The sequence below is a fragment of the Triturus cristatus genome, chromosome 2_2 (genome assembly GCF_964204655.1).
Source record: "Triturus cristatus chromosome 2_2, aTriCri1.1, whole genome shotgun sequence".
NCBI lineage: Eukaryota > Metazoa > Chordata > Amphibia > Caudata > Salamandridae > Triturus > Triturus cristatus.
In genome coordinates, this window is record NC_140582.1 from 983,345,573 (window position 1) to 983,373,416 (window position 27,844).

The following is a 27,844-nucleotide window of genomic DNA, read 5'->3' on the forward strand; positions in this document are numbered from 1 at the left end:
GGCAGGCCACCTGAGCAGTATTTCTTACCAGACATGCCAGAGACAGCATCCGTATCTCCCAGGCCCAAATTTCTATCCCACCCTCTGTAGACTCCAGGTCATAATAACAGAGCCAGGAACCCCATGCCTTGCTAAATTTGCAGGGACAACCCCTGCTCTTATATGTTACTTGCTCCACATCCATATACCTATCCATACCTGTCATCTTTTCACGAAATGTGGGGACCTCCCTCACCCCCCAGTATTTGGCTACATCTCTTATTGTTATGATGAGACCCAAGTTACAGAATAAAAGTTGAACCCTCTGGAGATCGACCTTCATTGGAATTCCCAGGAGAACGTACTTCAGGTCAAGTGGGACATCCACCTCCAAGATGGATTGGAGTTCATGGACTACCTCAACCCTATAAGTCTGGAGGGTAGGACAACTACAGAGGATGTGCAAAAAATCACCCCTGTCACCCATACATCGCAAACACTCCGGAGAAGCCCTCCTTCCCAAATGATGCTGCTGAGCATGATCATAGTAAAACGGTCAGGGCCGGATTGTTGATGCTAGGCTCTGGGCAATTCCCTGGTAGGCCGTAAGGGTGGGGGCCTGTATTGTCATAGGGAGGCGGTTTTGGTACTGGGGACTGTCGTTTTAGCAATATCGCCCCCAGTAACAAAATGAGATGGCTAACGTGGCAGTCCGCACTCTGCACCAAGAAGACCACGAGGCTGCCAGCCTCCCCTTCTCACTGCCGGCCGGCGCCAGCAGCAAGTACACTGTAGCAGCGCAGGCTGAACATGCGCATGACTCACATGTGCTGAAGAAGTCTGCACTTCACTTTTTGTGTTTTAAATATTAACACCACCTCACACCCAGGGCCATTATTCAATTTAGTATTGCGAAAGCGCTACAAATTTGACAGCCCTGGTTGTGGTTGGTCCGCTTTGCCCCCGTGCTCCCTGCTCTCACTGTCACCTTAGCATATATTTGGATATTATTTAAAAGTTAAGCTCCATGCAGCAGAGAGCATAAAAATTAAATAAAAAGCAAAAGTGTGCTCCTCCCTCCCATACCATCCCCTCTGCCCCAAAGCCTCCTTTTGCACCTCGCCGAGAACAGCCTTAATCACTCTTGGTGTGCTAGCTGCTCTGCTGGAGTTCAGAGAAGTTCACATATGTGATGATCCATTTGCATTTCAAACCTGTAAGTTGTCAAGTTACAGAAGAGCTGATTTTGTTTCGCTTAGGTAAATGGCTGTGTGTGTGTGTGCGCTTTTTTTTATATCCATTTGTGATTGTGTTGGAAAGCAGGTTATTATTAGTGGTAAATATATTTATCTACCACTGGAAATAAGGCCACTAACACAGTGTAGGGCTCAGAGTATGTATCAGAAAATTATTCTGATGCTCAACCCTTGGTAGCTTGGCTGCGAGCAGGCAGGCTTAACTTTGGAGACACGTATGTAAAGCATTTAAAAACACCAATCCAGTGAATAATTAAGACACACCACTCATTAAAAAACCCACACCAATTTATAAAAATAGCAAATATTTTTATCTTTGAGATGACACCAAAACAAAAAGAATCCAATGTAGAGAACCGGAGATATGATTTAAAAAATATTTAGCTCTATTTAGCACATAGAAACCTGTAGCACCATTTTGGGATATCTGGTCGTGCTAGATCAAGACAAAGTCAAAGTTTCAGGCCAACCGTGATGGAGCCCTGCGCAGCTACCCCTTGTGGAAGGCCTCAGTCAAAGTTTTTACTTTTCTGACTTGCAAACATTTTCTGCCGGTTTCCCTCAGAGCTCTCCTTTTGTACAAATTTGGTGATGGTTCGCCGGGTTGCCTTGTGAAGAGCTCCCGGTGAAACCTATGGAAGTCAGACTTCTGGAGCTTTCCAGCGGGATGAACCAGAGATCCAGGCTGCTCACAATTGAAAGTGAGCGGCTTAACACTCGCGGTTGGTCCGGCACACTTCTTCTACGTTCGGACTTAGAAACCTTTACAGAGCTTTTTCTCCTTGGGTCCCTCAATGCTCTTAAACCAAGCCGGATTCAATGAGGGTTTACCGGCTGGCGTGGGTTTCGAACACCTCCCTGTCAAACTTTGGAAGTCAGACCTCCTGAGCTTTTCATCGGGATGAACCTGGACGGTAGGCCTGCTCGCGGTTAAGGGTCGCCTGCTTGGCTGGCCAGGTCGAATCGGTCCACTTATGGAGCTTTTTTCCAAAGTTGCTCTAAACTTCTCAAAAATTCTGGAACATCTTCGTGAAGTTCTTTGAAGGTTTCAAAGTAGCCAAAATGTACTCCAAGGGTCTGGAAGCCCCAAGATTGTCCTTGAAAGTTTGGGACTTATGTTCCCACAATCCACTTGGCCAAAACCCTTACAAATCCACTGCTCCAGGCTGGGGATTCTTGGTGGTGATGGTCCAGGTGAACACTGTTAACCTGTAGCTCGCAGGGTGTCCACTATTTAGTCCTTTTGAAGCAAGTTAGGTACACAGGGCTGTAGTTCCAGATTGTGCAGCAGGTGCAGTCAGTCTGAGTGCAGGGCCTGGTTGGTGCAAATCAAACTTCCAGCCTGGACCCTTCTTCTTCTTCTTCTTGTTTAACGCAGCAGATCTGAGAGGCTCTGCCCCTCTCAGATAGTTATTCAGTGTTTTCTGGGTCAAGCAGGAGGGCACTCCTGTCTAATGAGGTGCATGACAACAACCCAGAGCATGACAATTTCCTCCAAATTATGGCCCATGGTCCTCAAGAAAGCACTATTTCTCCAAAATTCGATGTGGCTGAAGTCTCAGCAGAGAGGCAAGAGCTGGCTAAACCAACCTCCAGAATGTCTCATCTCCATAGTCTCCCTCCCCCTGGCATCTGCACATTTTTTCTTTAAACCTGCCATCTAGCTTGGCTCAGTGGGGGTGGGCATAGATGGACCTGGCTTTCTATGCCTGCCCCTAGGCCTTTGAAACTCATGGTTGAGAACCCCTCCCCCTTGTTCTAGCATTCACATGCAGTAGAACCCTCTCCTTCCAGAATGGCTGTACACCCCAGTTGTCACTTATCACTTCATCAAAACAGCCTGGCGAATCCACTCAACTCTGCCCAATCAGCTCAGATCACTGAAAGGCTGAATTTTGGCTTACAGACAAGACAGTCTTATAACTTATTTTCTGTACATTTTATGATAAATTCATCAACAGCATATTGTTGGATTTATCAATACCATTCTCCTAAATACTTTAATGATATTTTTCTGTAAAGCCTAGCATTTATTATTAATTAATAACTGAATGTTATGTAAACCTATGTGGCTGGGGATCTACAATGAAGACAATGAAACGTTCAATTACTCAAGCACCAGGGTCTATAAAAATGCTTTTATAAGAACCCTGCTCATAACTATAGGACTCCCACACTGGAACAACAAGGGGACGTCCTTAATCAACAGTGCTCCTAGCACAAAAGTTGGTCAATTTTGGAAAGAACTTCACTACAGCGAGGGGAGTGAAATGTGCAATTTCACTATTCCCAGGGAATATAAACCTTATTTTATAAGGGTCCTCTTTATATATGCCTGACCCCCAACCCCTTGGACACCTAGGGGAGACCCTGGGAGTCCCTAATATACCATAATATTGTAGGTTATCAATTTTTAAGTGTCCCAAACACCAAAGTCGAGTTTGGGCATAGTTTACATTTTAAAAGCATCTTGCCACGCAGGGCTGCTTTTAAACTGAACTCAGGCTTCAGCAGTGCACACATGCAAGTGCAGAAAGGGCTGCTGGCCTTTAGACTGTAATGCCCTATCATATACTAGGGACTTAAAGGTAGTTTTAATCCCCCCACCCTATTATGTACCAGGGTATTATAAGGAAGGTCATGCCAATCATAGGGGTACCATAACCCATAGTGTACCCTAGTGTATGTAGATGTTTTCGCTGTATTCTAACTGTCTTTTCAGCATAGCACTGGCCCTGGACCTGGTTAGGCAGAGCCCAGGGACAGTCAGAGTCTGTTACCACCAGTACCAGTCAGCAAATTCAATGGGGGTGGCAAGAACACAGAATGAATTTACAACAGATTGTAATAAATGCTATCCTGATTGAGGGGAGAGGCAGGCTGCATTTGAGGATATCAAAGGACCCAGCTGCAGTGTGTAAAATCAAGGGGTCCACTCACTGTACTGGGGAGAGACCAGCCCAGCTCCTGTAATCTTCCTGCTGCCTGTAACATAGGTGTGAATATGGCAGGGCAGGCTACCGCAAGGACATGAGCCATGACAGTAGAGCAGTGCTGTGCTACATTGAGTATGAGGGCTTATGGTTGCGATACTTCCAGTGCCTGGATATGGGGGACCAGAGTCTGTCTATCTCCATGGGCCACTTCAAAGGCCATTTATGCAGACTCACTAGTCACACCTGGGAGAGTCAGAGGAAGAGAAGGGGGTATGCAAACCCTCGCTGGTTTCCCCTTGCCTTGCAAACGTGCAAAGGGCTCCCTGAGTGCTTCTGAGGCAGAGTGACCTCTAGTTTTGGCCTTGGACCAAGAGTGTGTGTGGCAGCACTGGACTGAGAACACAAACCGGCTCTGGCAATTGAGTCGGACCAGTCGTGGGGGTGGGTGTTTTGGGGTTGCACACATGGAAATAACTGTAGCTGCTTTTGTTACAGGGGGCTGATATTGCAGCTATGCTGCAAAACCAGCCCCCAGTAACAAAAATGGCCCCCAGGGGTCCAAAACCAGCCCCCACCCTGGCCGTCCACAGGGTAAATGCCCGGTGCCCACTACGGCCAGTCCAGCCTTGGTGTGAGACCTTCTCCAGTATCATTGAGCCACGAGGATCCAGAACGGCAGAGGGAGAGCCAACTGGTGTGGTGAGAATGACCATAGCTGCTAAGTTTGCATTGTCCGACCTTAATGTGTCACATTTCCATGATTTCTGCCTGGTTGCTTGTATTTGCCATTTCCATGCTTTCTGGCCTGGGTCATAGGGGCTATAAGAAAGGGGGCTGCTGCAGCACCCGTAAAATAATCAGGGTAAAGTACAAAAGGTGAATGACAATAAAGATGCCTTTACTTTTTTTGTTTTCATGTTGTCACATTTGCTTCACATTCAAAGCCAGTCCAAGTTAAGTCGTGTGTCAAATTGCCTTTTATTCTTTTTAAATGGAGAGTGGTGTTTACTGTTATTTTTGTGACTGCAAAAAATAAGCCATTTGTAAAGAAACTGCACAAATATTTCAAAATGTATCAGCTTTTAGAAAAGCAAAGCACATTTTTGAAGTGTGTTGAAAACAAGAATTTTAATAGGATCAAAATAAATCATTACTTGATGGTATGCAATTATAAATATTTTCTGAAGCCCAATTTCCACACATTATCATTTGAATGCTGCATAGTTTTATCAGAAAAACTGCATGTCAGTGGGATTTTTTTGGCAGTTTCAATGGAAAAAGTGTTGCCTGTAAATTACAGAGTGCTACCACTGCATGCTTAAGTAATAGATTTGCAAGGGTGGGCTTCAAAATGCTCCACTGCCTACATACCACACCTCACCACCTCTGCCGAAATAAGCAAGGCTCATTTTCTACCCTTGTTCTTTGTGCAATTCTTGAATTCTTTACAGTCCCATAACTTCGGTGATGAAACATTGATAACAGCACCTGCACTCTGAAAATTGTTCACGCGCCAATGCCCTGGGTGCCTTTGTGTGACATTTTCATGCTTTCTTGCCTGGGTGCCATGTGTAACATTTCCATGCTCTCCGACCTGGGTGCTTATGTATGACATTCCCATGCTTTCTGGCTTGGGTTCCTTTGTGTGATATTTTCATGCTTTCTGGCCTAGGTGCCATGTGTAACATTTCCATGCTTTCTGGCATGGGGGTTTATGTGTGGCATTACCATGCTTTCTGACCTGGGTGCTTATGTATGACATTTCCATGCTTTCTGGCTTGGGTGATTATGCGTAACATTTCCAGGCTTTCTGGCTTGGGTTCCTTTGTGTTACATTTCATGCTTTCTGGCCTGGGTGCCATGTTTAACATTTCCATGCTTTTTGTACTGGGTGTTTATGTGTGGCATTTCCATGATTTCTGGCCTGGGTGCTAGTGTGTGACATTTACATGCTTTCTGTGCTTGCTGCTTTTGTATGACATTGACATGCTTACTGGCCTGGGTGTTATCAGTGATGTCATGAGTGATGTAATATGTGACGTCATCAGCAGTGCATTGCGGGCGCGCGAGTTACAGTTAGCTGAACTAACTATAACGGGGGAATTTCAATGGTTTTGTACGAGTGAAAAGTCCAGCTAACTATAAGGCCCGTGAAACCTATGGTTTTTTCAGTGAATTTCTAAGGCTTTTTAAATGCTAATTCCTAACTATAACGTGCCTGAAACCTAAGGTTTTTTCAGTGAATTTCAAAGGTTTTTTAAATGCTACTTTCTAACTATGCCAACAGAGATAGGACATGTGAAGAAAGAAGAAAAAACGCAAAGAAAGAAAACAAAGAAATGCAGAAAGAAGCAACAGAAGTCCTCAAAGACGAAGAAAAGTGCAGGACGAAGGATAATGTGCAGAAATAACAAACAGAAGAGCAGAAAGAAGCCTTGTTGCAAAATCATCCTGTACCCTCAACTTTTTCAGACGGATACTGGTGGTAACTGAGTCTGACTAACCAGTCCTAGAGCCAGTGCTATGTTAAAAGACACTCAGAATACAGTGAAAACACCTACATACACTAGGGAACACTATGCGTTGGGGTCCCCCTGTGATCAGCATGACCTCCTCTGTAAGCCCCTAGTATATAATAGGGCAGGGGATTAAAACTACCTCTTAAAACGCGCCACAGGGCGTGTTTGCACACGTCACCTCACGCCCCGTCCCCTCACTTCCCCACTGTGTAAACACGCCCTGTGGCCGTTTTAAGTTGGGAGATTAAGTCCCCTTGAATCCTGAGGGTCCCTAGGGTCCAACTAGACCAATAGGTACCTCCAGTAAGCGCCACAGAGCTGCGTTGCAGAGATGTAAAAAGGGGCACGGCCTAGACCACCTCGCTGCAACGCAGCGAAGTGGTGCTTACTGGAAGCACCTGGTGGGCTAGTTGGCCCCCAGGGTCCCTCAGGATTGAAAGGGAATTATTTCCCCAACTTAAAACGCGCCACAGGGCTTGTTTGCACACGTTAACTCAGGCCCCGTCCCCTCCCTTTACCACTGTGTAAACACGCCCTGTGGCCGTTTGTAGTTGGGAGATTAAGTTCATTTGAATCCTGAGGGTCCCTAGGGTCCAACTACCCCACTAGGTACCTCCAGTATGTGCCACAGAGCTGCGTTGCAGAGAGGTGTAAAAAGTGGCACGGCCTGGACCACCTCTCTGCAACGCAGCTCAGTGGTGCTTTCTGGAAGCACCTGGTGGGCTAGTTGGCCCCCAGGGTCCCTCAGGATTGAAGGGGAATTATTTCCCCAACTTAAAACGCGCCACAGGGCTTGTTTGCACACGTTAACTCAGGCCCCGTCCCCTCCCTTTACCACTGTGTAAACACGCCCTGTGGCCGTTTTTAGTTGGGAGATTAAGTTCATTTGAATCCTGAGGGTCCCTAGGGTCCAACTAGCCCACTAGGTACCTCCAGTATTTGCCACAGAGCTGCGTTGTAGAGAGGTGTAAAAAGTGGCACGGCCTGGACCACCTCTCTGCAACGCAGCTCAGTGGCGCTTACTGGAAGCACCTGGTGGGCTAGTTAGCCCCCAGGGGCCCTCAGGATTGAAGGGGAATTATTTCCCCAACGTAAAACACGCCACAGGGCTTGTTTGCACACGTTAACTCAGGCCCCGTCCCCTCCCTTCACCACTGTGTAAACACGCCCTGTGGCCGTTTTTAGTTGGGAGATTAAGTTAATATGAATCCTGAGGGTCCCTAGGGTCCAACTAGCTCACTAGGTACCTCCAGTATGCGCCACAGAGCTGCGTTGCAGAGAGGTGTAAAAAGTGGCACGGCCTGGACCACCTCTCTGCAACGCAGCTCAGTGGCGCTTACTGGAAGCACCTGGTGGGCTAGTTAGCCCCCAGGGGCCCTCAGGATTGAAGGGGAATTATTTCCCCAACTTAAAACGTGCCATAGGGCGTGTTTGCACACGTGACCTCAGGCCCCGTCCCCTTCCTTCCCCACTGTGTAAACATGCCCTGTGGCCGTTTTTTAAGTTGGGAGATTAAGTCCCCTTGAATCCTGAGGATCCCATGGGGCAAAATAGCCTACTAGGTACGTCCAGTAAGCGCCATTGCAGAGAGGTGTAAAAAGGGGCACGGCCTGCACCACCTCTCTGCAACGCAGAGCAGTGGCACTTCCTGGAAGCACCTGGTGGGCTAGTTGGCCCCCAGGGTCCCTCAGGATTGAAAGGGAATTATTTCCCCAACTTAAAACGCGCCACAGGGCGTGTTTTCACACATCACCTCAGGCCCCGTCCCCTCCCTTCACCACTGTGTAAACGCACCCTGTGGCCCTTCTAAGTTGAGAGTCCCCTTGAATCCTAAGGGTCCCTAGGGTCAAACTAACCCACTAGGTACCTCCAGTAAGCGCCACAGAGCTGCATTGCATAGAGGTGTAAAAAGGGGCGTGGCCTCAGAACACCTGTCTGCAACGCAGCTCCCTGGCGCACACTGGAGATACCTGTTGGGCTAGTTGGCCCTCAGGGACCCTCAGTATTGAGGGGGAATTAATTCCCCAACTTACAACTGGCCAGGGGGCGCGTTTGCAGAGTGCTGCAAGGAGGGGGCGTGGCCTCCAGCGCGATGCCGGTCTTTTATTTATTTTATTTTTTTAAGAAGGAGGGCTGTGTGGCCCCCCTTCTTTTTCTAATTTACTGGCCCTGGGGACCCCATCCCCCAGGGCCTGCACCCTAATTTTTTTTGTTGAAAAAAATAAATTTGGCCCTCCCAAGGCCTTAATCGACCCCGGGGACCCCAACCCCCGGGTCATGGCCTTTTTTTAATTTAAATTCTTTAGGAGGGGGCGGCCTTGCCCCCCTCCTCAGGCCACTTATGGCTCCGGGGACCCCATCCCCCGGGGCCGGCCTTTGTTTTTTATTTTTTTTAAAATATATATATTTATAGAACTACCTAGGACATGCTAGACAAACTGTATGTACCTATCACCATGACGATTTGCGTGATATTCATTAAAAGGCGACTATGCATAGAATGAATCCACATGGAATGTATTTACACCACTAGTGAAGCTCTGACTTGTCTGACGCCCTACCGTGCCTAATCCCGGCGCCCCCGCCAGTGGGTACTCTCCAAGTAGACACCCTTGTTGTTTATTTATACAAACATGGGTAGCTATTGAAGGGCACATTTAATATACACGCACACCAAGCAATTCAAAGGGGATTCGACAAAAATTCGACCAAACTATGCAAGAAACCCCCCTCACGGTTAATAAAAAACACACCCACTGCCGGATGTGTAATACTTTTTATTTTACTCTCTGGAAAGGAGACGAACCTCACTTGAGAGTCACAGCGTGCTCCTGGCTGAGCCCAATGCTGTGTTACACCCACCAGTGCCCGCCGATTGCCTCACACCTCTGTGTTGTATTCCACCAGCTTGTGCGTATGCTATGACACTCTCTAGCTCATGTGCACTGTAACACCACCCCGTGAATATGTCATGCCACACTTGCCTTCGCACGGGTTATATTGCCCCATCTAACGTGCCTTCCTCGATGTTTATGTTATAACGCACAGTGCTATGCCATACATATTACAATCTGGGATCCATATCTTTGTCACAGTGCATATGCAACGTTATACTCCCCAGCACATATTTTATATTACAACTTTAGAGACTAGTTATGTTACACAACACTGCCCTGTGCATATTACACTCCAAGGCGCATATCGCATAGCACGCGCTAGTGCCTGTGCTATCTCGCGCTCTCCAATGAATCTGTCATTGCGCACAATGTATTGCATATTATATTTCACGCCCCGGTTCATCTTATATCACACTTTTTGGTGCATAGTTTATACCATATACTACATCTAGTTTTCATTTTCAATCGTGCTCTCAGGACTATGTTCTATATAACACTGCGTCCACCTACCCTTTTCATGGGCATTACATTTTGCGATGGGGGTGGAGCGTCAGGGGGTGTTTCTGCCAAGTGAGCCCGGAGTCACAGTCACAAACGTCCTCTTCTTCCTGAATAAAAGTGAGATTATGCTCAATCAAGTTCCTAATACCCACCTTCTCTGAACAGTTAGCTTGCTGCCCCATCCACCTCCTCCCTATCCTCTGTTGTCTGAATCCATGGACTAGCCTCCTCCCTCCTGCCATGCATGGTCTGATGTGCTGCCACTGCCCTCCATTTAGCATGATGTACCAGTCCACTCCTCCTGCCCTCCATTGCCCAATTCTATGGGCCATCATTGACCTCCTGCTTAGCCTCTGTGCTTAGCTTGCTGCCCCTATTCTCCTTCCCCCTGCCCTCCGATGTCTTTGTGCATGCCCCTGCACCATCCTTTTTGCCCACTATGTTCCATGGACCTGCCACTCCTATCTACTCTGAGTGTTCTGTTGAGCTGCCACTCCCCTCCAATCTGCCTTGCATTGTCAGATGACTGTAACCTGTCCCTGCCACCTCCACCCTGCCTGTCCACATGCCATGCCCCTATCCCCTTCCTCCTGTCCTCCATGGTCCATTTTACTGCCACACCCTTCTGCCCTCCCTGATCTGTTGTGCTGCAACTGCTCCTCCTGCCTGCCCCACGCGGTCTATTGTGAGGCCCCTTCCCCTGAACTCTCTTGTCTGTGCCCAGGTCCTGACCCTCCCTTCTATCCTCCATGGTCCTTTGTGCATGCCCCTGCACCCTCCTTCTTGCCCATCATAGCCATTGTGCTGCCACTAACCCTCCCGCTTGCCATGCATGGTCTTCTGTGCTGCCATGGCCCCTCCCACCTTCCCTGTGTGGTCAGCTAGCTGCCCCTGACCCCCTCCCACCTTCCCTCCATGGTCTGTGTGTATGCCACCATAGTCTCATTGTTGCTCTCCATGGTGTGTCTTGTGTCTAGTGCCCATCCTGCCTGACCTCCGTGGTCATCTTGCTGCTCCTGCCCTGCCACCTTGCCCCCAGCCCTCTGTTTCCATGTGCAGACCCCTTATTCCCTCCCTCCTGGCTGTTCCATTGTAATGCCCCCGATCCGTCCCTCCTGCCCTTTATGGTCTGTTATGCTGCAGCTTTCTCTCCTGTCTGTCCATTATGGTCAGCTGGCTACCATTACCTCTTTCCCATCTGTTCTCTGTTGTCCATGTGCATGGTCCTGTCCCCTCCCTATTGCTTTCTATGGATTGTTGTGCTGCACTCCCGTCCCGCATGTGCTGTGTGGTGTATTGTGCTGCTGCAAACCCTGATGCCTGCCCTGTAGGGTCCGTTTGGTGCACCTCTCCATGTCCCTCCTGTCCTCTGTTATCCGAGTCCATGTTCCTCCCCCAATTCCTCCTGCCTACCATGATTCAATGTACCATACTTGCGAACATTTTGAACTTGGTAAGAGGGAGATTTTGAAAAAAACCTGGGGTATTGATTTTCCCCTTTGAGTTACATTGAAAAAGAGGAGATTGTAGACAGGAGACAGATCAAATAAAGCCCATTTGAGCTTAAAAACATTGGACGTTTCCTGGCTGAAACGTGTCTGTTGGCATGTATGGTTGTACTACCACTGCCTCTTCCTTCTGCCCACAATGGTCTATTATATTGCCACAGCCTCTCTTGCCAGTCCTGTATTATTATAAAAGTGTGGAACGCCTGACGTCATCTTGATGTAATCAAAACTGTAATACCCAGAGTATTTCCTTTAGAAATTACATATATGAGAGGGTCTTATTTGCATCAAAATTATGGTTAGTGCTCTAAAAAACTAAAATGAGGACATATTTTCTGAGTTTTCAAATAGCAACAAAGAACTTTTAAATTATTTGTAATCTTTATGTTTTTTTATCCAGTTGGCCACTTGATTAAATGTTGCACCTTGGCGAGAGGATGTGGTGTTGCTTCCAGAGCTGCAGACTTTGCAACTGGGGAACCAGGTTGGAGTTTCTGCTTCAGCTCAACATTCTGTGATTGTGGTCAAATCACTTAATCTCCCCATGTCTACAACCAAAATGAATTTGATCTTGTGTGATGTAACCAATGCTCATGTAAAGCATTCCAATACCTGAAAAGTCTGCACTATATAAAACTGCAAATACACAAAAAATAAGTGTTTTGCACACTTCTGTCATTGGGCTACATGTGGGCTACATCTGGGTGATATTTGTGCTGCATTTAGGCTCTTTTGTGTCTGGTGGCCATCTTGGGAGATTTATTTGTTATGAAGTTTCCTAATTTCCTCATTTACTGCAGTCTCCTCAGTAGGAAATGCTTTCAGTTTTTTACTTTGATTCCATCAAGAAGGTATTCAGATATGTCACACATTTGCCATGAATTCTGAATGTTAGCACTCTAGTTGCTCATTAGATCACTGTAGTAAAGCTACTGCTCACCAGGGAAGTCTGCTGCTGGTATTCAAAGTGCATGTTTCAGTCTGCATGTCAGAATTTTTTTATGACATAGAAGAGGATTTGAGAAGTCACTCAAAATGTGCCCTAATTTTTCTTTCTGCAGCACTAATCATAATTTCTATGGCAAAATGAATCCCCTCATTGTGTTCCTTTGTAAATTAAATGTTTTAAGTGTTACCACTTTATTCCATTCAAGATGGCTTCAGGTGTGCCATACGTTTGTCATAAGTAGGACTGTTAGCGCTCTAGTGGTTCGTTAGAACACTCTGGGACATTCTGTCATTGGGCTATACTTGGGCTACATCTGGGTGATATTTTGGCTACATTTGGGCTCTTTTGTCTCTGGTGGCCATTTTGGGAGACTTATTTGTTATGATGTTTCCTAATTTCCTCATTTACTACAGTCTCCTCAGTAGGAAATACTTTCAGTTTTTTACTTTGATTCCATCAAGAAGGCATTCAGATGTGTCACACATTTGCCATAAATTCAGAATGTTAGCACTCTAGTTGCTTATTAGATCACAGTAGTAAAGCTACTGCTCACCAGGGAAGTCTGCTGCTGGTATTGAAAGTGCATGTTTCAGTCTGCATGTCAGAATTTTTTAATGAAATAGAAGAGGATTTGAGAAGTCACTCAAAATGTGCCCTAATGTTTCTTTCTGCAGCACTAATCATACTTTCTATGGCAAAATGAACCCCCTCATTTTGTTACTTTTTAAATTAAATGTTTTAAGAATTACCACTTTATTCCAACCAAGATGGCTTCAGGTGTGCCATACGTTTGTCATAAGTAGGACTGTTAGCGCTCTAGTTGTTCTTTAGAACACTCTGGGAAGCTTCAGTAGAACACAAAGGAATCAACTGACAGTCTCTGCCCTTGTTGGATGTACATGTTTTACTGAGAATGTCAGACTTCATTCTCACATGACTGAGAAAGATGATGTGAATTTACAGAAAATATGCTCTCAGTTAGCTTATAGATCACCTTTCAAACCTCTGTGGGAAAAGCATGAGAAAATAGTTTTCTCTCAAACATGATTCATGATATCACAGCAGAAGGCTTTTTCACATGGTAAAATCACCTTAGAACACACCACAATTCCTAAAATGAGTATGGTACCATCAACAAATGATTTATAATGTAACTAAGGTCTTAAAACCTTCTATTAACTGCAATGCTTTTTAATGAGGTGCTATCATGTATATTGGTCCCAAGATGGCTGCCAACACTTCTTGGATGAAGTGCTGACAGCCAATCAGATCTCACGATGAGATGTGTGGTTAGGCTCCGCCCAGATATATATGTGATTTTACTTTTGATTTTCTCAGGAACTACTGAACGGATTTACACCATTTAAGCAAAAGGCACATGCCTGACCTGAGGACTACCTCTTTGCCAAATTTCAAGTAATTCTGTTCAGTCGTTCGGGCTGTACCTTCGACTAAAGGTCCTATGGGAAAATGCATGGGGAAAACGCGTTTTGGGACCCCCCTTTTTTCTCAGCCCCCCGCTTGACGAATCACCCCGAGACTTTCAGGGTAGGAGCTGAGCGGAGCGCCCCATTAGTTTTGAAAATTTCACGAAGATAAATCAACCAGCGCCAAAGTTATTCAAAATAGAATTTTCAGATTTCCTATGGGAACTCGGTCCTAACTATAACTATCTACTGGCGACCGCCAGAAAATTATATGTATATATATATATATATATATATATTCAGTGAAAAAACCATAGGTTTCACACACGTTATAGTTAGGAATTAGCATTTAAAAAACCTTAGAAATTCAGTGAAAAAAACCATAGGTTTCACACATGTTATAGTTAACTGGACATTTTACTCGTAAAAAACCATTGAAATTGCCCCGTTATAGTTAGTTCAGCTAACTATAACTCGCGCGCCCGCAATGCACTGCTGATGACGTCACATATTACATCACTCATGACATGGTCAGTGACATCACTCATGACATCACTGATGACATCTCAAATGACATCATTGATGACATCACTGATGACATCATCCAGTGAATGTGTGTTTTTCTGAAAATTAAATATGTTTTATATATGTATATCTCAAGGTCGATGGAAGAATAAATGGGTATATAAGTGTCTAAATGGATGAATTGTTTTTGAAAAATTGATTGTATTACTGACTGATTAAGTGTATCTTAGTGAATACATGGCTTAGTGAGTAATGTTTAAATATGTAAATATCTGTATCAGTCTCTCACTTTGTGTATAAGTGGCTGCATGGGTTGGTGTGTAGCTACATGAGTGTCTAAATAGGTTATTAGTTGGTTTTTTGAGTATCAGTATGAGTGTGAGTGTCTGGTTCGGTGAGGGGTATTACATAGTGCATGGGTGCATGAATGAGTGACTCATTGTTTGTATGTGTTGAAGACAGCATGTGTGCTGGACTGCTTGGGTGGATGAGTGTATGTATGGGTGTGTTAGTGAGTGAATGACTGTCTCAATAGTGTCTTTATGTGTAACTACATATGTTTTAAACTAGTATATGTGACTATTGGTGTATATATGTGAGTATATGTGAGAGTGAGAGATTGAAAGAGTTCCTGTATGAATAAGTATGTGTTTCTATAAGTGATTGTTTAAAAGACTAAGTATATGTAAGTTTCCGTAGAAGTAAGTGTGGTGGTGTGTGTATAACTGTATATGCAAGTAAATGTATGTTTGATTCTTTATTAGCATGACTAACTATGTGTGTGAGTACCTCTATGGATGAGTGGCATTGTGTAACAGGATGTATACGTGTATGAGTACATATGATGAGTGAGTACATGTATGAGTGACTGTATAGGACTGTTGGTGAATGAGTGGATGTGTATTTGGATCTTAGAATTACTGTATAGGTTGTTGTAACTGGTATTGGTATGTCCATTGTTTTTAAAATTTTAATTTCTCTTTTTGATTGTGTGTATCAAAGGTTATATTAGGGGAAGAGGAGGTCTGCCACTCTATCACAAGGATGATGTCATCAGTGATGTCATCAGTGATGTCATTTGAGATGTCATCAGTGATGTCATGAGTGATGTCACTGACCATGTCATGAGTGATGTAATATGTGACGTCATCAGCAGTGCATTGCGGGCGCGCGAGTTATAGTTAGCTGAACTAACTATAACGGGGCAATTTCAATGGTTTTTTACGAGTAAAATGTCCAGTTAACTATAACATGTGTGAAACCTATGGTTTTTTTCACTGAATTTCTAAGGTTTTTTAAATGCTAATTCCTAACTATAACGTGTGTGAAACCTATGGTTTTTTCACTGAATTTCTAAGGTTTTTTAAATGCTAAGTCCTAACTATAACGTGTGTGAAACCCATGGTTTTTTCAGTGAATTTGCAAGGTTTTTTAAATGCTAATTTTGTTTTTTTTCTTCTATTTTTTTAAACATATTTTTATTTTAATTTTCTATCCTTTTTTAAAGACTATGGTTACATTTTTAAAATTCTATAATATGTTTTTTTTAATATATTTTATAAAATAAACATGTAAAATTTATTAGCAATACATTTTTTCCTTTTTTTTAATTTTTTTTTTAGTACGCGTACCGTAAGCTTACGGTAAGCGTACGGTTTACGCAACGTCCGTAATTTATCTACGCTGTTTGCGTATAGTTACGCAATTTGCGTAGCCGCGCGTCCTCCGCGTGGGACGCGTACGCGTGTACGCTACACGCGCACGTTACGCGGAAGTGTCGGGTAGTGACTGTTATGCGCATGCGCGCAAGCGCGTGTCTTTTTTACGCGCATGCGCACTTTTGCCGTAAGCGCACCGTAAGCGTACCGTAAGCGTACGGTAGGTCATGTGATCATGAAACACAACTTTTGATTGGTTGAAACTACTTTCAGTTCTAGAACTCTCCTACACCACACCCATTCCCCTCATTTCTGCTTGTGATCCCTTGGGAGAAGGAGCTGGTTTGTCTTTGGGATACGATGGCAGAACAGCAGAGCTCTTCTGAGAGTGAGGCTAGCACTAGCAGCACTGTCTTGAGGCAGAGATCGAGGAAACAAAAGCCCTCTTATGTATGGGATTATTTTACTTTTCCTGAAGGCCAGCAAAAGGTGAATGCACCCTTAGTAACTTGCAGGCTGTGTCAGCGTGTACTTTCTAGAGGTAATCCTGACAGGAAGTATTCCTTTGGGAATCACACCATGAAGAGACACCTCAAGGATGTACACAAAAGGACACATGGTCATCTTTTTGGAGGTAACTCTTCAGAAAGACAAGCAAGTACATCCACAGCAGCTCAGCCTGGACCATCATCTGCAGAGCTGACTCCTTCTTCTGCAGGTCAAGTGAGCCCTTCATCTGTGGGGGGAGAATCTCCTTTTGCTGGCCCTCTGGAAATGAACCCTCGATTTCGAAGGGTTGATATTTGATGCGCCTTTTGTCAAGATCTAATTTGCCATAGGGAGACCAGTGTTTCCCTAGTGAACAACAAAATAGATCAGCACATTTGTCACTTTGAATAATTTTCCCATGCTTTCTTTCCTCTGTCCCTGCATGAACACAACGGTTCTTTTAAGAGCCAACCTTATCTTTCATCTTTTTTTTACATATGTTTTTTAAAACTTTTTTTTTTTTTTTTTACCGAACGCGTACGGTGCGCGTACTTTTTTTTTATTTTTCAAAAAAAACACTAAAAATCAATTATCACATTACAAGGTCCTTGAGAGACTACAATTATTATTATTGACTTACCATACTCACTCAAAAAAATATTTATTCATTTGTTTTTTTTAAAAATAGCTTTAAAAATGGTTCTAGTTTTCGAAAATTTTCTATATGAATCTGAAAAAAAAGAAAAAAGTATTAATTTTTTTAAAACATTTTATAATACAGTACACATATTTACATTTTTTTCCAAAAAATATTTTTGCCTTATTTTTGCTGTTTTCAGAATATATTGCATTTCACTATAAATTGTGAAAGCAATTGCATTCATCATTTTACAGCGGGCAACACACAGAGTCATGTTTTCACATTAGTCCCAAAACGAAATTTCTTTGCCAATTTGAAAGCACACTTACTGCTCTTTTTTTTTTGGCAAGTGAAAATCACTTTTACAGACTGACACATTATGAAACCACTTTTTTGATTTTCTTAAATGCACATGTCCAAACTTCTTTTTCAGACCACCACCATGTGTAACCTGGGTGGCTGCCTACACTCCAGCAAGGGCAACCAGCCTTAGTGATGCTGAATGTATTTGCATTACTGACTGAAACCTCAAACCCCACTCGCTTGTAAATACTGTGCATGATTATACATGGAAAGGAGCTGGGTGTGTGCTAAGAGTCTGCTTCTGCATCAAAAAATCGCTCCCCCTTTCCATCTAATGCAACTGTGAAATCACCAGAGCAATACGCAATAAATCTCTGCCTATAATTCCTGTCTGCACACAGAGTCATGTTTTCACATTAGTCCCAAAACGAAATTTCTTTGCCAATTTGAAAGCACACTTACTGCTCTTTTTTTTTGGGGCAAGTGAAAATCACTTTTACAGACTGTCACATTATGAAACCACTTTTTTCGATTTTCTTAAATGCACATGTCCAAACTTCTTTTTCAGACCACCTCCATGTGTAACCTGGGTGGCTGCCTACACTCCAGCAAGGGCAACCAGCCTTAGTGATGCTGAATGTATTTGCATTACAGACTGAAACCTGAAAACCCCACTCGCTTGTAAATACTGTGCATGATTATACATGGCAAGCACATGGGTGTGTGCTAAGAGTCTGCTTCTTCCCCCAAAAAATCGCTCCCCCTTTCCATCTAATGCAACTGTGAAATCACCAGAGCAATACGCAATAAATCTCTGCCTATAATTCCTCTCTGCACACAGAGTCATGTTTTCACATTAGTCCCAAAACGAAATTTCTTTGCCAATTTGAAAGCACACTTACTGCTCTTTTTTTTTTGGGCAAGTGAAAATCACTTTTACAGACTGACACATTATGAAACCACTTTTTTCGATTTTCTTAAATGCACATGTCCAAACTTCTTTTTCAGACCACCTCCATGTGTAACCTGGGTGGCTGCCTACACTCCAGCAAGGGCAACCAGCCTTAGTGATGCTGAATGTATTTGCATTACAGACTGAAACCTGAAAACCCCACTCGCTTGTAAATACTGTGCATGATTATACATGGCAAGCACATGGGTGTGTGCTAAGAGTCTGCTTCTTCCCCCAAAAAATCGCTCCCCCTTTCCATCTAATGCAACTGTGAAATCACCAGAGCAATACGCAATAAATCTCTGCCTATAATTCCTCTCTGCACACAGAGTCATGTTTTCACATTAGTCCCAAAACGAAATTTCTTTGCCAATTTGAAAGCACACTTACTGCTCTTTTTTTTTGGGGCAAGTGAAAATCACTTTTACAGACTGACACATTATGAAACCACTTTTTTCGATTTTCTTAAATGCACATGTCCAAACTTCTTTATCAGACCACCTCCATGTGTAACCTGGGTGGCTGCCTACACTCCAGCAAGGGCAACCAGCCTTAGTGATGCTGAATGTATTTGCATTACAGACTGAAACCTGAAAACCTCACTCGCTTGTAAATACTGTGCATGATTATACATGGCAAGCACATGGGTGTGTGCTAAGAGTCTGCTTCTTCCCCCAAAAAATCGCTCCCCCTTTCCATCTAATGCAACTGTGAAATCACCAGAGCAATACGCAATAAATCTCTGCCTATAATTCCTCTCTGCACACAGAGTCATGTTTTCACATTAGTCCCAAAACGAAATTTCTTTGCCAATTTGAAAGCACACTTACTGCTCTTTTTTTTTTGGGCAAGTGAAAATCACTTATGAACACATTATGAAACCACTTTTTTCGATTTTCTTAAATGCACATGTCCAAACTTCTTTTTCAGACCACCTCCATGTGTAACCTGGGTGGCTGCCTACACTCCAGCAAGGGCAACCAGCCTTAGTGATGCTGAATGTATTTGCATTACAGACTGAAACCTGAAAACCCCACTCGCTTGTAAATACTGTGCATGATTATACATGGCAAGCACATGGGTGTGTGCTAAGAGTCTGCTTCTTCCCCCAAAAAATCGCTCCCCCTTTCCATCTAATGCAACTGTGAAATCACCAGAGCAATACGCAATAAATCTCTGCCTATAATTCCTCTCTGCACACAGAGTCATGTTTTCACATTAGTCCCAAAACGAAATTTCTTTGCCAATTTGAAAGCACACTTACTGCTCTTTTTTTTTGGGGCAAGTGAAAATCACTTTTACAGACTGACACATTATGAAACCACTTTTTTCGATTTTCTTAAATGCACATGTCCAAACTTCTTTATCAGACCACCTCCATGTGTAACCTGGGTGGCTGCCTACACTCCAGCAAGGGCAACCAGCCTTAGTGATGCTGAATGTATTTGCATTACAGACTGAAACCTGAAAACCTCACTCGCTTGTAAATACTGTGCATGATTATACATGGCAAGCACATGGGTGTGTGCTAAGAGTCTGCTTCTTCCCCCAAAAAATCGCTCCCCCTTTCCATCTAATGCAACTGTGAAATCACCAGAGCAATACGCAATAAATCTCTGCCTATAATTCCTCTCTGCACACAGAGTCATGTTTTCACATTAGTCCCAAAACGAAATTTCTTTGCCAATTTGAAAGCACACTTACTGCTCTTTTTTTTTTGGGCAAGTGAAAATCACTTATGAACACATTATGAAACCACTTTTTTCGATTTTCTTAAATGCACATGTCCAAACTTCTTTTTCAGACCACCTCCATGTGTAACCTGGGTGGCTGCCTACACTCCAGCAAGGGCAACCAGCCTTAGTGATGCTGAATGTATTTGCATTACTGAGTCCAACCTCAAACCCTTAAACTATTCTTTTTTTTTCCAGTACACCTTAATTTATTGTGAAAACATACTCCATATTATTTTACATGTTCCTCACATTTAAATTTCTCCCAAAACAGAAAATGATAAACGCAACTACAACAAAAAGAATTTCCATTTCTATTATTCATTTCTTAAGTTACCACATACATCCCCTCTCAAACTCTAAACTCACTTTTAAAATTAGTTAGTTGTGAAAGAAATGTGACACTCAAACAGCAGATTATCAGAGCCAGGATCTCTGTTGTGTTCACCTCTCTCCTCTCAGCAGAACCAGATAATGGCAAACTTTCCCTCTATTTTTCCACACATATACATGTAAGTTTCAAATCTCAGTGCTTCCCCCTTTTTTTCAAATGTAATCACACATTTCTATTGGTTGAAAACCAACCCTTTTCCAAAAGTACCCTGCCCCCAACTTGACTTCTGCCTAGTACCCTTCCCCCAACTTGACTTCTGCCTGCTACCATAGCAACAGCTCATGGAACACTGCTGTGTGGAGTTAGGTCAGAAGTTCGCCACACAATGTTTCAATTCCACAGAGCAAGAGTGCTTGACTTTTCAAACCTAACAGCAAATCCATAGTACTGTTCTTTGGTAACACATTTTTTTGTACCAATACAAAACATGCTTCTATTAGTTTACACATACAGCCTAGTTTTTATTCTAGAATGGTATGAAACAGCCAATCAGTTCTTTTTGTTTTGAAAAAAATATGTATGCCTCCATTTCCAAACTGTCTTTCTTTTCATATTGCCATTCTACTGAAAGACACCTCCTGAGTGCATCCAGTTCTCCTTTGAAGATGTTCACAGTGTGGATTGTAGGGCACAGCTATGTCTTCTGGAGTGAAAAGTTTGCAGAGAAAACAGATATGGTGAGAGACCTTGCTTTGCCAAATGTAGACATTAAATGGATTGGTCAGAGAGGGTTAAAGTGGCACCAATTGATGCCATTGGTGAAATCCTTCATGCAAATCCAACACCCTGACCTCATAATAGTGCACTGTGGTGGCAATGACCTAGGCACTTTGACTGGGGTAGGTCTGGAAATGCTTATGAAGGACACCTTTGCACAACTGTTTTCACTTTTCCCTAAAACTGCCTTTGTGTTTTCCAACATATGCCAAAGGCAAAAATGGAACTGGTCCAATCATTTCTGTCCGCAGATTGACAAAGCAAGAAAGCACGTCAACAAATCTGTTTCTGCTTTCCTCCGTGACTATGGTATGGGTGCCATTTACCACAACAACTTGCGTTTTGACATGCAAGACATTTATAGAGGAGATGGTGTGCACTTCAATGATAAAGGGAACAGAGTCTTCCTCTTGAACCTTAGACTCTGCATCGGTACTTACTTGTAGGTACCACTAAAAAATAATTTCATAAACACAACGGCTCTTTTTAGAGCCCCCTAATATCTCAACACTTAAATCTGAATTTCATTTATTTTTTTTTTTTTTTTTTCTACCGTACGCTTACCGTAAGCTTACCGTACGCGTACCCCGTGATTTTTTTAAAAAATCAATAAATGTTTTCTTTGTACTTTACAGTCCTTCTTTGACCCCCTCACAAATGTAAGGGGGTCTGTAACTCTCCTCATTGCCCCCTTTTCTTGTTTTCACTCTTTTTTTTCTGAGTGAAACACACAAAATGGCGGCCGCCGCTTCCTGGTTTCGGCCGATTCGAATGTTTACTAAGATCTAACAGCCAATCAGAATCGCGCTCGCGCACGCCACCGTACGCGTACCGTAAGCTTACCGTAAGCGTACGGTAAGCGTACCGTAAGCGGGCTCAGATATATATATTGATTTAAAGGCTATTTTCTCAGAATCTACTGAACAGATTTACACCAAACCTACAAAAGGCACTTCCTTGACATAGGGACTACCTCTCTGCCAAATTTCTAGTAATTCTGTTCAGCCGTTCGGGCTGTAGCTCGTTCTAAAGGTCCTATGGAAAAATGCATGGGAAAAACGCGTTTTGGGACCCCCCTTTTATCTCAGCCCCCGCTTGACGTATCCCCCCGAGACTTTCAGGGAAGGAGCGGAGCGTAGCGCCCCACCTATTTTGAGAAATTCGCGAGGATTCATCGTCCGGCGCCAAAGTTCTTCAAAATAGAATGTTGCGGATTTCCTATGGAAAAGGGGTCCTAACTATAACTACCTACTGGCGACCGCCAGTAGGTAATATATATATATATATATATATATCTGCACCTTTAATGACGCATGTAGAAAAGCAACTCAGCACTCTCAAAATCTCAAAATGAGGCAAGTAAACTGATCAAGGTGTTTTAAAAATGGAACACATGTATTTATCAGTACAACAAAAGGAATACAAAATATTTTTAGCAATGCACCTTCACAGATGTCAAATGAAAGAAGTCAAATATAAAGAGTATATATACACAGCAGAAAACATATGAAATATACACATGGACTAATAAAACTTTGGGAATATATACACAAAGTAAGTAATAGAAAAGCGTCACTGAAAGAGTGTCTTTCAACATTCTGGCCAGTATAACTGAGGAGCCCTCACAGTCAGTCAGAAGTCTTGATCGTAAACAACTACATTTCCTGTGACAACGCATCCGCTGCACAGGCGGGCTCCTGTCTGAGAGCCAAGATTTCCTGACTTTAATACCTTTTACTCAACCCAAGAAGAGATTTCTTGGAACCTCTCCCCTTTCTTCTGTTGCAAAAACAAAGCTGGCCATACCAGTCTGCATCAAGGTCACTCACAGAAGCCTGCTAGGCCCCGTGTTTACTCGGAGGCAGAGCTGTACATTTCACACATTTCTCTGGCAAAAGCAATCTCAACTGTGTGAATGGTACCAAGTGTGCATCCCACACGATATGGTCTAGATTACTCTGTATGGTGAAGAGCGAAAACAGGTGAAGAGCGAAAACATCCCCCCCAACCTGCAACTGCATGAGAGCACTGAAAATGGAGTATGGAAAATGGAGTCAGTTATACAAAATGGAGTCATTGGTCAATGTATCTTTCCTCATAGCACCACACTCCACATTTGACCATTAACTCTCATAATATATTGGTCTGAAATCAACTGTTTTAGGTCGAAACATAGATATAATATTAGACACACATTGTTTACAACAGCATAATAATATCAGAAATTGCCATTATTATCTCGCCTAAGATATAACAAAATTTAACAAAGTCTGGTAAACACCCAAAAAGTCAGTCCCACCATCCTTTCTCTATATCATGTCATATTCCTTTGACTAGTTTGTTTAAAGCTTCAATGTGAGAATGAATGATTTTGAGTGATCTGAAAGGTAAAAACAGCACATACCTTCGAATTCTGAACATCCATGATCATGTTTCAAAAGTAAATAGTCATTTGCTTCTCTATTCTGTAAGCTAGCCTTTCTTGCCCCCTGCATATCTAATAATAATTTTGCCAAAGAAACAGATGTATGATTAATAATCTTGACCATCAAACATGCTAATTTATTATTAATCCTAGTGTTATAAATGGTTAAAGCTGGAACTCCTACTAATGAAGCCCCTACACTTATATATTCAGTTCTAGATAATAAGTGAACCTCAGAGTCACAATCTTCATCAAGTTGGACAGTTTCCCTAGTATTCTAGACAGGTAATGCTGTATTCAAGGAAAACATCATAAGTCTCAACCATGTGAAAGCACACAGTCCGCCCGTTATATTTTCTGCAATATATGTACATGTAACATCACCACAAGAAAATAACCATCCTATAGGCAATTTAATATGCTTGATATAACTGGCAGCAGATATTACATTCTTACATAACATACTATTATATACATTTTTACGTATACTTTCATTTCAACTTTTAAATACAGTTTATTATTCCCAAGTCATCATTAAATTGTTCTCTTCACAAGATAAATTGTAGCAAACCTCACCTATAGTGGCATTGTACATTATCACTTGAGATAATTTGTTCCAGGTATATTCAGTGGCTTCTGAACAAAATCTACAAAACTCATACAGTGACATATGAGTCCTCACATAGCTTTCTTCCACTGCCCTGTCTGCACCTGTGGCATTAAATGACTGCGGTAAGATATTAACGGAGGTAGGCATAGCTATTAAACACTGGTGCTCCTCATGTTTGTCATGCAAAGGTACGACTTTTTGAGAACAGTATATGCTAGGTAAAGCCCATACCCTGTCAGGTGGATTCAGCAAAGACATCAGTCTGTGCTGTCGAATGGTCACTTCGGAGTTGGGGGCTCCCAGTCCCTCTTGGCCATAATCGAACATGACCAAACACACTCCACTCAGCGAAAGAAGGACACAAACATGCCATGCTGTAATCTAGAAGAACAGAGAAAAACAAGTATTTTTCATTCTTGGAAGTAGTATTTATCAGCAGGCACATGTTCCCATTTCTCTTACTCATAATTAACAGAACATTGTCTTTTTTACCTGTTGCAATGATCTCTGCCTGTTTTGGGGGGACTATTCGGAGATTTACCCACACCTTGGCCCCTGGGCTCTTGGTGGTGGAACCACACTCTCCTTCCCCTTGCACTGTAAGAAGGACTGGGGCAGTCCCCTTCTTGACTATCCCTACCTACACTTGAATAATCACTGTTGGACTTGGCCCTTTTTGCAGGGTATCCCTGAACTTTTTTCCTCCCTCCTGTATTTTTTCTGACCTGTTGTTGGTGGTTTTATGACTCTGGGCACTCTACCACTGCTGGTTAGTGCTAAAGTGCATATGCTCTCTATTGTAAATTGTTGTAAGGCATTAGTGACTCCATAATTGGCTTATTTGATTTACTTGTCAGGCCCTAGTACAGTGCACTATGGATGCCCAGGGCCTGTAAATCAAATGCTGCTGGTGGGCTACCAGCACTGATTGTGCCACCCACAGAAGCAGCTTGCAAAATGTAGCTCAGGCCTGCCATTGCAGAGCCTGTGTGCAGCCTGGGGCTGCCATGTAGACTTGGCAAGTGCACCCACTTGTCAGTCCCTAAACCTTCCCTTTTCTACATGTTAATCACAACTAAGGTAGGCCGAAGGTACCCCCATGGGAAGGGTGCATTGTAAATAAAAGGTAGGACATGCCCCGATGTGTGTGGCATGTCCTGATAGTGAATTACAACCATTTTCGTTTTTCACTATTGAAAGGCTACCTGTCCCCATAGGCCAGAATGGGCAGTTTGATTATAACATCTTATAATCCTAATTGACCCAGGGAACATGGTAGAAAAACAAATTTAGTATGCTTGAATTCAGAATGATAAAATACATCTTTTAGTAAAGTTGGTTTTAACATTCTGTGTTTGAAAGTACCACTTTTAGAAAGTAGGTATTTTCTTACCTAACCATCCCGCCTGCCTCTGCTAGGTTGTGTATTGCATGTTTGGTTTGTGAGTGACAGGGGCTGGGTTAGCTCAAGGAGACAGGGTGAGTCAGCACTAGGCTGAATAGACTTATCTGCATTGGGAGTGGTGGGAGGAGTAGCACCTGGGCCTGAATAGGGCTGTGCCTGCCTTCCACCTCCTGTGGTGCATCTCATGACCCTGACCCACACTGACAAAGGAAGAAGTTGTACACTGGCAGAATGCACCCAGAACTGTTTTGAACTAGGTACAGACACTCTCTGCCTTCAGAGACAAAGGGTTTGTGTGTATAAAAAGGGGGAACCAGACCCAGATCTCTTCTGGGAAATCAAGAGGAACCTTTGCCAAGGAGAAGAAACCGGAGAAGCTGAAGGAGGATTACTGCCCCGGTGCTGTTTGCTGTCTGGGGTTGGTCTGCAGTGGTTACTTGTTGCCAAGAAAAGGACTTTGCTGTTTGCTTTGTCATCTTGAGGAAGATCTCCAAGGGCTTGAACTGAGCTTGCCTCCTGTCTGAAGTTTCAGGGACACAAAGACTTCACCACCAGCTCCCCCTGAATTTCCTTGCTGGGAATGCCAACCTGCAGAGAGGTGCCTGTAGCTGTTTAGGACCTCTAGAGACTGTTTGTCGCTGGGACCTGGAAGCGCAACGCAATGAGGAGAAGCGTGTCGCCGCCGCAGTAGTTGACGTCGCATCACTGAAGAAGCGTGTCACCGCTGCAACTGTTCGCCGTCGCATCGCCGATGGAGCGTGTTGCATCACCAGAGAAGTGTGCTGCCGCCGCAGAGATCGCCGTTGCTTCCTCTGAGAAGCGTGTAGCAGGGCCTGTCACGGCTCCAAAGATTATAGATTTCACCGCACGGCCATCGGGCGTGCACGCATCGCATCCCCATTGTCGCATCGCATCAAAGACGCCATTTTGTCGCATCGTACCAGATCCTCGCATCGCATCAAAGCGCCATCTTGTCGTATCGCACCGGATCACAGTAAGCAACCGACGCATCACCTGCTCTCCGGTAAGTATCCGACGCATCACCTCCCCTGCGCTGCAGTAAGGAACCGATGCATTACCTCCCCCGAAGCAAGGAACCAACAAATCACCTTCCCTGCGACCCTTTTGTTTGTTTTGCGCGACGCATCCAAGGTACTTTGAGAGTAAAGTGTTGCTTTTACAATCTAAATTGAACTAAGCTATTTCTACCATTTTAAAGTCATATTTTTATTACACTATTGTGGATTTTTGTCGTTTGGTCTTGTGTTAAGTTTAGTAGAGATTACTTATATTTCTAAACTGGTGGGGTGTCCATTTGTAGTGTTTTCACTGTATTACTATAAGTGTTCACAAATGCTTTACACACTGCCTCTGAGATAAGCTTGTCTGCTCGTGCCAAGCTACCAAGGGGGTGAGCAGGGGTTATTCAGGAGTGTATCCCCCTTTCCCTGACAAGAAGCAAGGGTCCCTATTTGGACAAAGGTGTATACCATTGCCAACTAGAGACCCCCATTTCTAACAATCACTATTTGAGCAATTCTCTCTCTAGTTTGTATAAACAATTCAGTGTCTCACTGTTCAATAATATTACTTTTATTTCTCCTTGATAGTCTGCATCAATCACTCCTCTCAACACTTGAATTCCTTCGAGAGCCAACCGAGATCGAGGAGCGATCAATATGAAATGGTCTGGGGGAATCTGTATTCCCACCCCTGTCTCAATGAGTACCATATCTGTTGGATTGAATATGTACAGGTTTAAAGCATTGTAGTATCCTAGTTTACTGTCCATGTTTGTGTATGCCATTTTCCACCATATGCTCTGCCAGTGGAATGTTACAGTATGATGATGTATTATAGAATGTTGGGTGTCTGTCAAGAAAAGCCACAGTTGTGATGGGGCTGAGCAGCATCCTGGCTGCTCCTGGTGGGTCTCATCTACATATCTACAATAAATCATCTTGAACTACATCAATCTGTCTGGACTGCATAACTACATTTTTATGGCACGATCTGGAAAC

The 27,844-nt window shown here is 43.5% G+C and overlaps 1 protein-coding gene across 1 annotated transcript in view; it reads right to left on the reverse strand.

The window, feature by feature from the left end:
- LOC146863033 (uncharacterized) overlaps positions 1-27,844 on the reverse strand; it is a 109,738-nt gene that overhangs the window by 43,164 nt on the left and 38,730 nt on the right. Inside the window, exon 4 of the mRNA XM_085643332.1 lies at positions 24,650-24,799. Within this exon, the coding sequence (XP_085499458.1) occupies positions 24,650-24,799 (150 nt within the window). The remainder of the gene's footprint in view (positions 1-24,649; positions 24,800-27,844) is intronic.